This window comes from Sceloporus occidentalis, unplaced genomic scaffold (assembly GCF_023333645.1).
Source record: "Sceloporus occidentalis isolate IW3139 unplaced genomic scaffold, rSceOcc1.0.p SCAF_114, whole genome shotgun sequence".
Lineage (NCBI taxonomy): Eukaryota > Metazoa > Chordata > Lepidosauria > Squamata > Phrynosomatidae > Sceloporus > Sceloporus occidentalis.
The window spans coordinates 2,556,865-2,573,975 of record NW_028317094.1 but is presented as its reverse complement, the minus strand read 5'-3'; the positions used below and the strand labels follow the sequence as shown (position 1 = coordinate 2,573,975).

General features: G+C 43.9%; 1 protein-coding gene across 1 annotated transcript; it reads right to left on the bottom strand.

Moving 5' to 3' along the window:
* Window positions 1-10,633: 10,633 nt before the first annotated feature.
* On the bottom strand, window positions 10,634-13,461 carry LOC149282484 (uncharacterized). Its single transcript, XM_089498226.1, has 2 exons — window positions 13,431-13,461; window positions 10,634-11,771 (listed from the first exon to the last, which is right to left on the bottom strand). Exons 1-2 carry the CDS (start codon window positions 13,459-13,461, stop codon window positions 10,954-10,956), a joined length of 849 nt encoding a protein of 282 aa, XP_089354352.1. The 3' UTR covers window positions 10,634-10,953.
* Between the last annotated feature and the right edge of the window lie 3,650 nt (window positions 13,462-17,111).

Below are 17,111 nucleotides of genomic sequence, written 5' to 3'. Positions count from 1 at the left end.
TAAACCTAAACCTATAACCCTTATGACATGAATCCCTAAATGAATAGATGCATAAATAAAGGTATTAATGACATATTGTGACTTCAGGCTGGTGCTCCTTACCTGAATGAGACTGGCCCATTGCGACCTCAGGCTGATGCTCCTTGCCTGCAGAATGAGATGGGACCATTGTGAATTTAGGCTAATACTGCTTATCTGAAGGTTTGAGATGTGACCATTGCAACCTGAGGCTGATGCTGCTTGCCTGAAACACTGAGACTGGCCCATTGTGATCTCAGCCTGAGTTTCCTTGGCTGAAGCATTGAGAGAGTACTATTGTGACTTCAGGGTGGTGCTCTTTACCTGAAAGATTTAGACTGACCCATTGCAACCTCAGGCTGATGCTCCTTGCCTGAACGATTGAGATGGGAGAATTGTCACTTCAAACTGGTGGTGTGTCCCTGAAGGATTGAGACTGGCCCATTGTGTGTCAGAGTTCTGTCATAAAGGGTAAAAATATTAGGGTTTGGTTATTAAAGTAGGAGTTATAGTTGCAGTCCATAGTAGGCAGTGTAGAGTGATGGATTATAGAAAGCACGTAATGGAAAATGATAGAAGGGCAGATGGAGTGGCTTTTAGATGAAGGAGGGTGTTTGGAGAGAGGGATGGGGTTGCAGCTGTAGATGGTTATCAAGGAGGAGTGAAGCTGGCTTGGGAACACCGCTCTTCAAGGTGAGGCTGTCTGGGAGAAGGGAAGGGAAGTATACACAACCTTGGTATCTATGCAACCTCCGCTTGTGTTGCTTTAGCTTGGGAATTGGGGGCTGGCTTAGGGAGGGGTTGAGCAAGTACCTTTGGACTTCAGACTTTGCAAAAAGGTGTTAATGGGTGTTTCTGCCTGGATTCATCAATAAAGCTTCTTTTGTTTCAAATGAGTTTTATTTTCTGAGCAGAGGACTGACTCCAGATCTCACCGTTTGCAAAGTCTCACAGTTTTACCTCCAATGGAGACCCAGGAACAAGAAGAGTTCTTGGGGAACCCGGTGGTTCTGGAGATCCCGGTGGTGGAGGAGCAGGTGCCTTCTTCAGAGGAACTAGGGCCAAGCCCAAGACTGGGAAACCTTATGAAGCTCACACCATCCAGGCCACCACTGGAGGAATTGGATTTCCGGCCCCAGAATGGGGAAAGGAAGGCCGTCAGAGGGCAGAGTGACAGCCTGGGACCTGGCAGTGGGGGAGTCGCTTGATAGAAGAACCCCAGCAAAGAAGAACCCCAGGTAGACGTTTATCGAATGGAGGAAGACATAAAGGAATTAAAGGACCTTATGAAGTGGATGGTGTCGAAATTAAAGATATTGAGGAGGAAGATGTCAGAGGCGAACCGAGGGCAGCTGATGCTCATTGCCTGAAGCACTGAGGATGTCCCATTGTGATTTCCAAATCCTTCACCATTTTAGTTGCCCTCCTTTGGGTGTCCTCCAGTTTCTCAACATCCTTTTGAATTGTGGGGCCCAGAACTGGACACAGTATTCCATGTGGGGCCTGACCAGAGCAGAATAGAGTAGTACTATTACTTCCCTTGATCTAGGCTCTATACTTCTATTGATGCAGCCTAAAATCGCATTGGCCTTCTTAGCTGCCACATCGCACTGTTGACTCATGTTCAACTTGTGGTCTACTTGGACTCCTAGATCCCTTTCACACATAGTTTCATTCATCAAGGTGTCCCCCATAATCCTATATCTGTGCATTTCATTTTTCTGCCCTTAATGCAGTACCTTACATTTCTCCATGTTAATTTTCATTTTGTTAGCTTTGACCCAGCTTTCTAGTCTATTCAGGTCCTTTTGAATTTTGATCCTGTCCTCTGGGGTATTAGCTACTCCTCCTAATTTGGTGTCATCTGCAAATTTGATAAGTATGCCCCCAATTCTGTCATCCAAATAATTGATAAAGATGTTGAATAGCACTGGGCCCAGGAAAGGACCCCACTGGACACAGCACTGGTCACTTCTATCCAGGATGAAAAGGAGTCATTGTTGAGCACCCTTTCGGTTCGGCTGGTCAACCAATTACAATTCCATTTAACAGTTACCTTGTCTAGCTTGTTTCATGTTTTTGTTTTATATACCGTTTAATTTGGTTAATTGCTATTAGTGAATTGCCCAGAGTGGCCACCAGATGGCGCTCCAGGATAGAAGTTGGTGAGAAGCCCAAGGAGGCTGCAGTGCCCTGAGTATCCACAAGAGGGCGGCGTTGTATTAGGAATGTTCTTTATTGATAAAACCAAAGTGTATAGGGACTAATGTGATTTTCCCATTGGCTCCCCATTCCTGAGGGGGCGTGGCCTCCTTCCCTTTACCTGGACCTTCCTCCACTCCCATTGGCTGCCTATTCCCCCCCCCCCTTGGTTGCCCTGAAAGCGAAAGGACCACCGGAAGGAAGTGGGGGGAATTGCAGCACTGCATCATGGGAAATTTTCAACCGGGGGTTTTGCAGTGGTGAAACAGAGCAGAAGCAGAGCTGCATTCCACACCAGACCAATTCGGAGTGGAATCGGAGTGAGCTTGGAAGCAATTTCTGAGCATTCGCTTGTTACCTATTTCACCAAAATGAGGGGTCACTTTGGAACCACTGCGGAAGCCCCATGGAAGGAGCCCCCATAGAAAGTAATCCTGTGTGATGACACTCACATTTTCGCGTGGATTCGCATCGTTTGACCTGCAGTGGCTTCGGATCTGAGCTGCAAAGAGCTGCAAAAACCTCCGTGTGATAAACACAGTCTTTCAGATTTCAGAAAACTCTCTGGTTTGGGGAATAAGAAGCTAATTATCATAATTGTTGTTGAAATTCAATGCCCCAATAATATGGAAGTCACAGTCTGTCAAAGTTTACATGAACTGTGTGAAATGTGGTTTTCGTTTTGCTGTTGTCTGTCCTGAATTTCCCATCTCCACTAAATGACCCCAAGATCAAGCAAGAAGAGAGAAGGAGAAAACTCTGTCTCCTTCTACTTTTTCAACCTCATGCAGTAATGTATGAACCTCTTTCATGGCCATGCTTTTCACAGCTTTGCTCCTTAAAAAACACAAGGCTTGTAATCTTTCACAGAAGACATATTATTTGAGAGGCAGTTCAAGAAAAATCCTGCCAGGAAGGTGCCCTCAATTTCTTTTCTAGGCATATAGGCTGTTGGGCTTTTTCATCCACAGTTTTATGGTGGAGATGGCCTATGACAAACCTCCTTTGAACACAGACAAATGAAGAACTGCCTTCAACTTGACCACTAGCGAACCTGTTAAACGTTCACATGATGAAGAGAGTTCTGCCTGATGGATCCTATGATGCTTCTTCTGAGTTTCACTTAATTTCTTCAGGTAAAATTGTATTTATTTGTTAGACTGTTCTTATACTTTAAAAAAATCTTCTCCAGACAAAGGACTTGGAAAGAAGAAAGATCCCTCCACAAAATTGTCTGGCCTTAAGATGAGTGACAAAGGCATCATGCGAAATGAAGAAGAGACGGCGATCCTGAACCAGACAATTCTTTCTGACCCAGAGGAAGGGAGCCAAGTGAGTCTGGGACACTTTTATGCAATAGGTTCTTGGCCTTAGGAGAAAAGCCCCAATATGGAAAAGGGGCACCAGCTCATCTTTCTACTCTTTGTTCAAATGGACAGGTTTTCTCTGACCTACGGAGTCAAAGCAGCCCATTTGGATGTTGAATGCGGATTGGAGGATGACTCACATTTGCCGCTGGGATCTTACTGGCATGGATACAGGAACATGGATCTCATAGAATCAGAGGACGACCTGGAACTAACTGACAAGGTACAGAAGAAGCCTATGCACTTTCCATGGTGTTTTAGAGTTGGGCAGCGTGTTCGCATCTGGCTGTCTTGGAAAGAGAGTTAGTTATTCCTCCCCACTGAGAATTTATCCTTAAAGTAACGGAGGTCAGGGCATTAAATCCACCCCAAACTTTTTACTCAACTCTCTTCCCCCCAATAAATTCAATGTCTTGGACAGTCAAGATTAAAACCAACATGGATTCACTGTCCCACTAAGATGGAAGCCACTAAGGGGGTTGGATACAATGGGACTCAGACCTTTGTCTTTAGTGAGAGCCATTCAATGAATTTTATGAGGCAAGTCAGGTTTATTTACATACCACCTTTCTAATGTAACAGTGAACAGTGACCAAATTATCAATGGGGAATTTAATTAGCACAAGGTCACAAGAGGAGGCCTGTTGCTACACCTCAGGGATCGGCCCTTCGATCTGGATACCAGGAACCAGAAATCCAGAAATGAGGCAGAGGCTCCAAGTACAATCAATGTCTCTTTTATTGGAAACAGGAGTTCAAACACACACAGGCACATACGCACATGCATTCATACAAGGCTCAGGAAATAACCTGGTAGATGTGGGATAGATAATAGGCTTTTCTTATGGTAATACTCACCTGATGTAGAGGTTCTCTCTTGGGAAGTCCAATTTGTGTGAGGGTTTGTAAGTCTGCTTAATATTTAAGGCTTAGCAGACCAGGTCAGAGTGACTCTGACATCAAACTGACATAGATGTTGGCTGCAAAATGACCAGAGACAGGCGGTGACTGACCTGGGTGAGGGAGGCAGCTGAGAGTGGCTGGCAGCAGCACATCCCTAAATTTAGGAGACCTTTTAAGGGTTTAACAGGCTCTCTAGACAAAGGGCAATCAGTCTGAAACTGTTTGAAGTGTATTTCACATCTTAGGTCCATGTTTTGATCTTACCAAATGTTTCTGCTAGACTAGGGACCCAAATGGCTATGCCAATGCCATTCCTTTGATTCGAATGGCTCCCCCTCAATCGCAAGAGAGAAACACTTCCTTAAGACATCTGCCTGATAGCAGCTAAGCAGCTCCTCACATGATCTCACCATCTTCAGAGCTGGGAAAGGAAATTCATTTACATATCAAAACCCATGGCTTCCCCTTGTTTCAGTGGGAACCTGTTATTTGGATCCCATGCTAGGGCCATACAGCTACTCAGATCAAGATGCACTTTTGATATCAAGGTGCAGGTCACAGCCTATCATTTAGATATATTAAAAGGTGCAGATCAATGCCTATCACTACTGGGGGGGGCGAGTATATAAAGTGAATTCCTTACCAAAATAAACACACAACTAATAATAATAATAGTTTACTTATGCCCCGCTCTTCAACCAAGGCTATCAGAGTGGCTTACAAATTGTTAATTAGACATTTCCCAGATACAAGAGAATATTTCACTATACAACATTTTTGTTGGAGATTTGGGATATCTGCATTGCATATGTAAACAAAAATAGACACATCTCCCTTTAAACCTCCTGCATATATTTGTAGAAAGGTACACAGGTCCAAATGATTTGTCTTGCTGGGTTTTCCTATCTGACATGATTTGGAAATCGTTGTCGAAACTCATTTGTTTGATTATTGCATCATTACCTTTACGTGTCTGTTATTTCTCAGTGTTATGTTTATTAATACAGAAGGAGAAGGAGAAAAACTGCAACCAAAGAGCATGCATTGTTGTTTTCCAATTACAAAAGAGCAACCAGTAATACCATGATGACCATGTGAACCAGATGTGCCACCTACAACCTGCTCCCAGGAAAACAATGGCGGGATACAGACCGCCGCTTTGCGGCGGTCTCCCGCCGGCACCATTTGCTCCGCGAGGGAGCCGCAGCAGCCAAACCACGCGGCTCCCGCGCGGAGCAAAAAAGAAGCTCCATTTCGGAGCTTCTTTTTGCGGCGCCTTTATGACGTCGCGAGGCGCCTGGCGCGGACTCGCGACGTCATAGGCGCCGCGACACGTACGGACGCTCAGCGTCCGATACGTAAACATGGCGGCGCCCATGTGGAAGGGGCGCCGCCATGTTGTACGTATTCTATACGTACTAGGGTTAGGGGGGTGCGGAAGCACCGCCCCTTCCTAACCCTAGTACGTATAGAAGACGTACTTTATGGCGGTCTGTATCCCGCCACAGTTCACATCAGGTTCAGAATCTCACATTCCAGCTTTTGCTTCTCCTGCTCTGGCAGGGAATTTTAATTAAAAACTAGGTGAGATTTTCTTTTCTTTTTGTTCTTTATTTTCCCATCCAAAGGTCATGTTAGTTGAGAGATACAAAAGGCCACAGGAGAAGCAGCTCCAAGCCCAAGTTGACTACCTGCTGAATGTAGTCTAGAAATGGAGGAGAAAAAGGACAGTGTGAAAGATACAAGTGAGGACAGTTGTGCCAAAAACCCAGTGGAGAAGCCAAGAGGAGCTGGACCAGGTCTTTTGCCTTCGAGAGAAGTTTTAGCATCAGCTTTTGTAGACTTGATCTCCTTCGGCAGATGCACGGAGTGAGAAGGTGCTCAGGAAGGATCTAAGGGCTTTCCTGGGCACCTGTTGACTCCATTGATCTGAGGACGGAGACCAAGTCTACAAAAGTTTATGCTTCAACTTCTTTTGCTCAGTTAGTCTCACAGGTGCCACAAGATGGCAATGCAATTTAAGACAAGAGTGATTTAAGTGGGCTTAATCTGTATTTTAAAATATGGCAAATTAAAAGAGAAGAGCCAGCAGCCTTTTAAAACAATTTGAAGTGAAAGACATGCAGAAATTTGAATCAAATCCAATGGTCCCTGGAAGGACGCCTCAGGACTGGCAAAGCCTTGCGGGGGGCAGCAGAGGCATGGGCCCATTGCTCCTCCCCACCACGGGCCCCTACTCTCCCCCAGCTGAGAGACAGCTGGAGGCCAGGGGAAGGGCAGGAGGAGCAGGAGCAACAGCATCTGCCCATCACCCCCCTAATTTCCCCCGGCTTCTAACTGTCTCTTCCTGCCTTGGAAGCCCCGCCTTTGATGGTGGAAGCCCTGCCCATGGATGGCAGAAGTCCCACCCACAGAGGGCAGAAGCCCCGCCCCCAGCACGCAGACCTAGAAATGTTCAGCATCACCGCAAAAGAGGCCTAGGCAATGCAAAATGCAGGATGTCATGGTGACCCCAAGGTGAACCTATCATGGGGGTTTCTTGTAAGATTTGTTCAGAGGAGGTTTGCCATGGCTTTCCCTTGAGGCTGAGAGCGTATGACTTGCCCAAGATCACCCAGTGGGTTTACATGGCCGAGCGGGGATTTGAACCCTGGTCTCCAGATCCATCGTCCACAACTAGAGGCCAGAGGAAGGGCAGGAGGAGTCCACTACTGCACCCTGGCTCCCGTGGTCTACCTTGCCAAGCTTTATTGTCTTTTTCTAGTGATTCAGGTCTTCTCGTGGCATGTCCAAAGTATGACAGGCTCAGCTTAGGATGGGTGACACTTTGCTTGGAAGGAGCACATGTGAAACGGATCTTGGGGTCTTAGTAGACACCAGGCTAAACGTGTCAACAGTGTGGAGAAGCAGCCAGAAAAGTTAGTATGATTCCAGGCTGAATCAGCAGGACTCTAGATCATAGGAAGTAATAGTGCCACTGTATTCTACTCTGGTCAAGCCTCCCCTGGAATGCTGTGTCCAGTTCTGGACACCAAGATTCAAGAAGATGTGGACAAGCTGGAATAATGTCTCCAGGGAAGGATGAGTGAAGATGATTAAAGATTTGGAAACCAAGACTTGTCCACAATACAAAATATAACTTTATTGGCCTCCCAAAATGGGGAAAAAGTTGCATCGTGCAAACTTTCAAAGCTTCACTGGCTTCTTCGTCCGGCAGAAATGCTAAGATATTGAGTTATGTGACATTGGTAGCCAGAATCTTAATAGCATCGAAATGGAAAGAGAGTTCAATCCTTTTGGTGCAAGATTGGTCATTAAAACTATTGGAAATGACTGAAATAGACAAATGGATATGTCTCATGCATTTGTTTATTTATTTATACACCGCCTTTGTCCCAAGGCGGCTCTAAAGATAAAACGCCTTTAAAACAATTTTTAAAAAACCAATTTAAAATAAGACCATTAAAACAGTATAAAATTAAGGTTAAAAACATACAGAAGTGAAAACGCATTATCTAATACATTTACCCCATATAAAAGCCATGAAACCCGAAAGCCTAGGGAAACTTGTCAGTATTTGAGAACTGGTAATGAAATATTTAAGTAACATGTTGGGAGAAATGTCAACTGTTGGTTTTCAGGATTAAGTAAGAGAAGCTGTTGTATAGTTATTCAGAATTTGGCATGATCCATATATTTAAGATAGATCCAAAAATCATTTATATATAAGTAACAGCATTGATTCTACATTGTAGGTGCAGCCTTTATTATTATCTATTATCATGTGTATATAAGGAAGGAACATTACCAAAAATATGTATAAACACCAAGCATAGATATCTCAGGAAGGAGAGAAAGAATGAAAGGAATTCTTATTATATATTTTATGTCATTTTGTATGTCATGTCATGTTTATGTTATGTTTTAGGTTACAATAAACAAATAAATAACAGTTGTTGTGTGCCTTCAAGTCATTTCTGACTTATGGCGACCCTATCAGGAGGTTTCTTGTCACATTTCTTCAGAGGGGCTTTGCCTTGATCATCCTCTGAGGCTGAGAGAGTGTAGCCTGACTACGGCCACTCAGTGGCTTTCATGGTTGGGCTACAATTCGAACCCTGGTCCCCAGAGTCATAAACCAGTGCTCAAACCACTCTGTGATGGAGCCACAGGCCTACATGCTGCCTCTGATGTTACTCAGGCCCTGTACACACCGGCCATTAAGGCCGGCATAGGGGCGGTGTCAGGGCATAGTGTCCTCACGATGCATGCCCAACTCTGCTTCCCAGGACGCTCTGATGCCATGTGCTGCTCCACATGACGCAGCCCCAAAGAAGTGCTGCATAGCTGTGGCAATGTGGCTATGGTGCCCTTTTGAGGGCGCAAAAAGGAGCTGCTTTTTGCGGCTCCTTTTCGCACCCTTGACAGGCCAGATCAGGGCCACGGGGTGAGCCTGCCGCAGCCCTGATCCATCGCAAAAAGGGGCGACTGCAGGCCGTCCCTTTGGGGTGGTCTGTAGAGCTTCTCAGTTAAGATGATAGTGAAGGAACTCAGTGCAGGCAGAGGCCATTCCCCTTCTTGCTCATATGGACAAAGGGCAATAAAAGACAGATAATAAAGCTGCACCTACACTGTAGGATTAATGCAGATTGATGGCTCCATGCTTTGGAATTCTGGGGGCTATGCTGTATGTACTCATAGAATCATAGAGTTGGAAGAGACCCCAAGGGCCATCCAGTCCAACCCTATTATGCCATGCAGGAAATCTCAATCAAAGCATCCCCGACAGATGGCCATCCAGCCTCTGTTTAAAGACCTCTAAGGAAGGAGACTCGACTGCACTCTGAGGAAGGAGTGTGTTCCAGTGTCGAACAGCTCTTACTGCCAGTTCCTTCTTTCTAATGTTGAGGTGAAATCTCTTTTCCTGGAGCTTGCATCCATTGTTCCGGGTCCAAGTCTCTGGAGCATTAGAAAACAAGCTTCCTCCCTTCTCAAGATTACATCCCTTCAAGAAACAGGGCTATCATATCACCTGTTAACCGTCTCTTCTCTAGGCTGAACACCCCCAGTTCGCTAAGGTGTTCTTCATAGGGCATGGTTTCAGACCCTTCACCATTTTATTCACACTCCTTTGGACATGCTCCACTTTCTCCACATCCTTTTTAAATTATGGTGCCCAGAACTGGACACATTATTCTAGGGTCTTTCCTCTGCTCCACTTTCCAGGAGGGAGGGAGCTCCTCAAAGACCTTTGTATATTTGGATCATGATCCCCTCCATGGCCATGCCTCTCTCTAAGGGACCCCCGCCCTCTTTTCTTATAATAACCCCCTAAGTACCTGGGCCCCAAGGAGTCCTCCTCTGAGGAGGCAGGGATGGAAAGAGAGAGAGGCCTGGCACCCCCCCTGCCTTTCTTTGAGGAAAAAGGGGCTTCCTTCCTTCTTGTTATCCCGAAGCCCCCCCCCAGAAGATCCTCAAGCCATTGTTCTAAAGGAACGAGGGTTGTCCCCCATTTCCATCCCTCAGAACAGACTGTGAGGGCAGCAATGGCTTCAGGTCTGAGACTGCGCATGCGCACATACATCCAAAGGCCCCTTCTGATCATGTGCAGGGATCACCAGGGCCTTACTGCTGCTGCTGTTATTCCACTGGCGGCCTTTGAGGGAAGGGAAGGAGTTTACTGGGGTCCAGCAGCCTCCCCTCCCTCCCTCCCTTCGTTCCTTCCTTCTTTTGAGGAGATTTTGAAGAGGCTGCAATGGAGCCCAGGAAAGGCAGGAAAGGCTTTGCTCTCTCTGTGTATACTGTATATACACACATAGATAGATAGATAGATAGATAGATAGATAGATAGATAGATAGATAGATGTGTGTTTCTCTCTGCTGTTCTTACAGCTAGGAATGGAGCTGAGGATTGAGGAGAGAAGAAAGTGTCAGTTTTGTGCATATTCACAAATTCTGTGCATCAAAGAATCCAGTGTGTTGCAACAGCAAAGACCTTTATTGAAAACACATATCAGAAATATGTTTAAGCCAGAACTGCCAGAATATATTGAAACCTCAAAACCTAAAACTCCACCTTCTACCAAACTTAGTCCCCACCTACAATTCCCACCATCTATCCCCCACTATGAACCAGCCCCACTTTGCCATCCTTCTCACACACACAATCTCTCCCTGCCCCAGACATTTGAAGAAACTAGCTCCCTTTCTGTTACTACCGGTCCCCAACTTTCTTTGGCTAAAATCCCACAAATTCCAAATGCTATCATTGCTATTCTAGATAGCTGCAACAAATCCCAGCCCCCCTCTAACTAACTTAAACCAGTACTAGTAGCAATTAAAACCTAAACTTAACAAACCATAACTTTAAAACTTTATTTGAAATTTTGTCAATCTTCTTGATTTCTGTACTTTTTATTCTAAAATTTAATAAAGATTATTAAAAAACAAAAATAATGTTCCTTCACTGCTTGGATGTGTGTGGCTCCTCTCCTGTGTAGCCTCTCTGGTGATTGAATAGGCCTGACCTCCAAGAAAAACATTTCCCACAATGCTGGCATTTGTATGGCTTCTCTCCTGTGTGGACTCTCTGGTGTGTCACTAGGCTTGACTGCTGAGAAAAACATTTCCCACAATGCTGGCATTTGTATGGCTTCTCTCCTGTGTGGACTCTCTGGTGTGTCAGTAGGTTTGACTTCCCAGAAAAACATTTCCCACAATGCTGGCATTTGTGTGGCTTCTCTCCTGTGTGAACTCTCTGATGTGTCACTAGGTTTGACTTGGAAGAAAAACATTTCCCACAATGCTGGCATTTGTGTGGCTTCTCTCCTGTGTGAACTCTCTGATGTGTCACTAGGTTTGACTTCAAAGAAAAACATTTCCCACAATGCTGGCATTTGTATGGTTTCTCTCCTGTGTGGATTCTCTGGTGTTTCAATAGGTTTGACTTGAAAGAAAAACATTTCGCACAATGCTGGCATTTGTATGGCTTCTCTCCTGTGTGGATTCTCTGGTGTGTCATTAGGCTTGACTGCCGAGAAAAACATTTCCCACAATGCTGGCATTTATATGGCTTCTCTCCTGTGTGGATTCTCTGATGTGTCATTAGGCTTAACTTCCAAGAAAAACCTTTCCCACAATGCTGGCATTTGTATGGTTTCTCTCCTGTGTGGATTCTCTGATGTTTCAATAGGTCTGACTTCCAAGAAAAACCTTTCCCACAATGCTGGCATTTGTATGGCTTCTCTCCTGTATGGACTCTCTCATGACTGACAAGTTCTTCTGTAAAGAAGGATAATGACAGATAGTACTGAATATCAAAGAGAGGAAAGTGTTAGCCCAAGATTTAGCCCTATGTTTACTCCCCCCTATTTGATATTAAATTAAGTTGGAGTCAGATCCCAATAACTCATTGCCAAAGGCAGAATAATGGGGCTGGGACCTGGACTCCAATTTTGATGAGGGTCAAGTGCCAGGGAGCAACCTTAAAACATCTATAAGACAGGCATGGAGTACTGATCGGGTTTGGAGGAGATCTCAGGGGCAACCCCCCATTGCCTAGGGGGGGGGGAGAATTGAAATAATATTTTGCCCCCAACATCCAACAGCATCCCTTTGGGGAAATGGAGGCCATTTTGCCACTGTTGGGCCCTCTCTGTGCCATTGCAGGGCCAAGGGAGGTCTTTCCCCCTTAAAAGGATTGAAGAGGGGCCAAAAAAAGGTAGGAAACCTGCTCAGGAATGTGCTGAGTACCATTTGGGTGTGAAATGCATTAATCTCTATGGCTACTTCCCATAAAATCCTAGAATTGGCAGTTTAAGATGGGGTATTTACAATCCTTAGAAACTGGAGAGCAATAGTGCTTCACTGAACTACAGATTCAAATATTCTACAGAATGTTGCTATCACAATTAAACTAAGCTTGAAAGGGATCTAGGACTCCTAGTAGACTGCAAGTTGAACATGGGCCAACAGTGTGATGCGGCAGCTACAAAGGCCCATGTGATTCTAGGCTGCATCTAATAATAATAATAATAATAATAATAATAATAATAATTTGTTTTATTTATATACCGCTATTCCAAAGATCATAGCAGTGAACAGCAAGTAAGCTAATTAGCAAGTAAGCTAATTTGCCCCCAACAGTCTGGGTACTCATTTTAGCGACCTCGGAAGGATGCAAGCCTGAGTCTAGCTTGGGCCCTTTTGCTGGTCTTGAAGTCGCAACCTTGTGGTTTCGAGTGAATGGCTGCAGTACAGGCATTTAACCACTGCGCCACCAGGGCTCCTATGCAAGAATAGTTTCTAGATCAAGGGAAGTAATAGTGCCTCTCTATTTTGCTTTGGTCAGACCTCACTTGGAATAATCCTGGGTCCAGTTCTGGGCCCCACAATTCAAAAAGGATGTTGACAAATTGGAGCATGTCAAAGGAGGGCAACGAAAGTGGTGAAGGGTCTGGAAACCATCAAGCTCTATGAGGAGCAGCTTAGAGAGCTGGTTATGTTTAGCCTGGAGAAAAGAAGATAAAGAGTGGATATGATATCCATGTTTAAATATTTGAAAGGTTGTCATGTTGTACAAGGAGCAGCCTTGCTTTTTGTTGCTACAGAGAAAAGGAGACACCACAATGGATGCAAGCCACAGGGAGAGAGGTTCCACCTAAACATTAGGAGGAACTTCATGACAGTGAGAGCTCTTTGACAGTGGAATATACTCCCTTAGAGTTTGGTGGAGGTCTTTAAAGAGAGGCTGGGTGGCCATCTCTTGCGGGTGATTTGAATGTGTATTCCTGCATGGCAGTAGGGGTTGAATTAGATGGCCCTTGTGGTCTATTCCAACTCTATGATTCTATAATTCTAGTGGAACCATAGTGACATGATAATATAGTATGAAAGGGACCTCAGTCTTTGTAGAAAGAGCAATGGATTCAGGTTCCTTACCTACAGAAGCCACATTCTCATAATTGTCCATCATTACGTAATTGTACAAATGTTTCTGTTTCTTCGTCAACAGATTCCATTCATCCTCTGAGAAATATACTGCCACATCTGCAAAGGTCACCTGAAATAGAAAATAGTCCTCATCCAGAGAGTGACTAAACAAAAGGGGAGGAAAGCACATGATGTATCCCAAATATTATTTCATCACTTCAGAATTCAGTCCAGGAAATAAACTTTAAATTCTGTTAGCAAACAAAAAGCTACTACCTTTGAGATCAGATTGTCTTCAATACTTTCAATATAATATACAATATAATGAAAAAATATAATTTAGGCCATGGCTGGGATACAGTTCTGGGGGAGCACTCTGGACTTGAGGGCCACTGGGCCCACCCCCAATTTAGATCCAGAGGTGGTCTCCCATATCCTCTACATTTCACAGATGGAAAAGCAAGGCACATGTGGACAAGCAACACCAGAAGGTGGTGAGTATGGCCAAGGTTGTTTAGGAGAAAGATCACACTAGCTAGGAAGGGCACAGCAGTTTGGTTTTGCCTCAGCCTCCTGGCAAGGGAAGACCCTGGCAACTTCTCTCCTCTCCCCCTTTTTGAGTTGATGGGGTGCAAACCCCTTGGAAGTCACTTTGCAGCAACCCAAAAGAGATGAGGAGAAGGGGGAAAGTGGGAGGAGGAGAGAGAAACCGGGACATTTTTGAAAGCCACTGAAAAAGTGGGGTGACAGAGGATTAACCAGGACTTTCTCTGCCAAAGTGGGACAAGATGTTCTCCACTTGCTTTCATGAGCTGCCCCAGCAGTGACACAAATGAAACTAATAGTCAGGATGGCGACTCACCAAAGAGTTGTACTTCAACAGCCTCTTTCTCTTGGACCCCAACTCCCTCTGCTTGGCCTCTGTGTTGGCCATTAGGTGGAAAGGGGTCCTGGTGGTCTTGCACTTGGGTCACTTCCAGCAAAATATGGCCCAAAACTGTGTACAAGGAGGCCAAGATGAAGTTCCTGAGAAGAGAGACTAGAGTTAGGTTTGATTTGTCAAGAAATCCTGCATCACTCATAGACACAGAGAACAGCATGCTGCTGGTGAGATACGCAGGTGACATATGCCTCCTTTGGGCCAATGCAGAGGTGTGTATCTCTTTCCTCCCTCTTTGTTTGTTTGCACCAAACAAAGCCCCATGGAGCTAGCATAGATTCACTGCAGCTCACCTACACAACAGATACTCCATGTTCAAACACTTTTGACTTTGCTATATTGCGCAGCACGTGAGGCAACACGTTAACGTATGGCATCAGATTCTGCACCTTGACTGTAGTCAGTAGATTGTGAGCTGAAGAAACACCTGTCGCTTTCTCAATGAGCAAAGAGACACTGTAATCTTCTCTCAGATGAGGCTTTTATTCATATAAGAAGTTCCACTGTGTACAACACTATATACATAGACACCCTCCACCATCCACACCAGTAACAACCCACTCTGAGGCACACACTGTCTGACTCTTCCTCAGTGACAGTTGAGAATGACAGTTGACAGTTGCATCAACATTCCAATGATGCACTGTTTAAATGCTGACACATCTAACTGCCACTAGAGCTGTCAATGACTTCCACAACAGCTCCATCTAGTGGCCACATGCATGTCATTTCCTCAGACCTGTTCACCATGGTCCTGACACTCCATGCCTTGTGAGAGTGGAGGGGGGTCAGGGGATGGGGAATTGGAGAGGACCCTGGCTATGTCCCTGTAGCTAGATGTGAAATGAGCGCATCATCTGCTGAAACCTCCTGACCTCCCCAGTGGCCCTCAGAGGAGAATGCCTTCCTTTGGCTTCTGGCTAGAGAAACACAGCTGGATGCTTCTCCAATGCCTCGCACCCAAGACTCTGATCAGGCATGGAAGGACCATGGAGCATGGCTTCCACAATTCCCATTTTTCATTTTGTATTCCTTCTAATTCCACATCTATTTTAAACCTCTCCCTCATTTGAGGATAAAGATACCAGTGACAATCTAGGCCTGATTCTTTAGGTTCTTCTTGTGTTTTGATCTCTAGTTTTCCTTGCGATTCTTTCAGGACATCCTTGTATCTCAACCATTTAGTTTTCTGGATACCTTTCCTCCCGAAAAGAGCCTCATGCGGCAAACACCATAAAGGTATTTTTGGACATATTCTACACTTGTTTTTCCCCAGATCTTCAATAGAGCTTTTCTTATGAAATGATTTGTGCTTTCTTTATGAACTTTCTCTTTACTGTAAATTAGGTATCCATGCCACCCAAATCTTAAATGTTCACCCTCCAGACATAAAAATTGTTCATTCTCTAACAAAACCCATTCTCTAATCCAAACTAAACAACAAGCAGCATAATAAAGTTTTAAGTTTGGTAAACCCAGCCCTCCTCTACTTTTGTCATCACAAAATATTTCCGTTTTTATCTTGGCTCTTTTTTTAATTCCAATTAGATTTTGACATTTCCTTTTGCCATAGATTCAATGGTCTTTCATTCTGGATGATGGGTATCACTTGGAACAGAAACAGTATTTCAGGAAGGAAACTCATTTGGATCAGTGATATTGTTCCTAATAGCGATAAGTGTAATTTCCCCCATTTTTCTAGGTCTTTTCTGATTTCCTTCCATGTGTCTCATAGTTATTCTGAAATGGATCTGAGTTTTTATTTGTTAAATTTATTCCTAGATATTTAACATCCTTTCCCACTTTAAATCCACTAATTTCTTCCTGGATTTGTTCTTCCTTTTTCCCATATTTTTTGTTATTAATGTTGTTTTTTCTCTTTTAGTCCTGAAACATATTTGAATTCCACTATTACATCCATTAATTGTCTTGTTCTCTTTTCTGGGTTCTCCAGGGAATACAAATGTCGTCTGAGAAGACTCTCATTTTAAGAAATCTTAAATTCTTCTGGTTTTTATAGTTAACAATTAGTTTGGCTCTATGATCTTTATACATTGCCTTTTTCCATCTTAAATAAGAAGCTCCTATTTCGATTTTTTCAAGTGTCACAAATAACATATCCCATCCTATGTTATCAAAGGCCTTTTCTAAATCAACAAAGATAAGAGCAAGCTTTTTTTTTTGCTGTGCCTTTCAAAATATTCAAGTATAATTAAGATGTTTCCTATTTTATCACTGAGTTGTCTGTGAGGAAGAAATCCTGATTCGTCCTTATGAATCCAGTCTTTAAGAACTTTTTTGAGTCTATCGGCTAAAAGCTTGTTTCCATGTTTCAGGATAATGGTTTTCTTTGATGGCATTTATCGTTAATTTGAGTGATTGACCCTCAAATACTTTATAATAACTGGCAGTGAAGCCATCAGTCCTGGTGTTTTCCCTTTTTTAAACATTTTCTTATTACTTAGATGATTTCTGTTGTTGTTATCGGTCCATTTAATATATTTCTTTGTTGGTCTGAAAGTGGCTTTAAGTTAGCTTTTTTCCAAAAACTCCTCTATTTTGGCTCTAGACGTTTGAGATCCTTTATAGAATTTAGCATAGAATACTTGGAAGTTCTTCTTAATTTTATTTTGGCCAGATGTTAATGTCGAATCTTTATTTATGTCCGAAATTATGTTTCTTTCTTTTAACTTCCTTAAAAGGAGGAGGAGGTCCACAGGGCTGAGAGAGGGAAGGCAATGGGGAAAAGG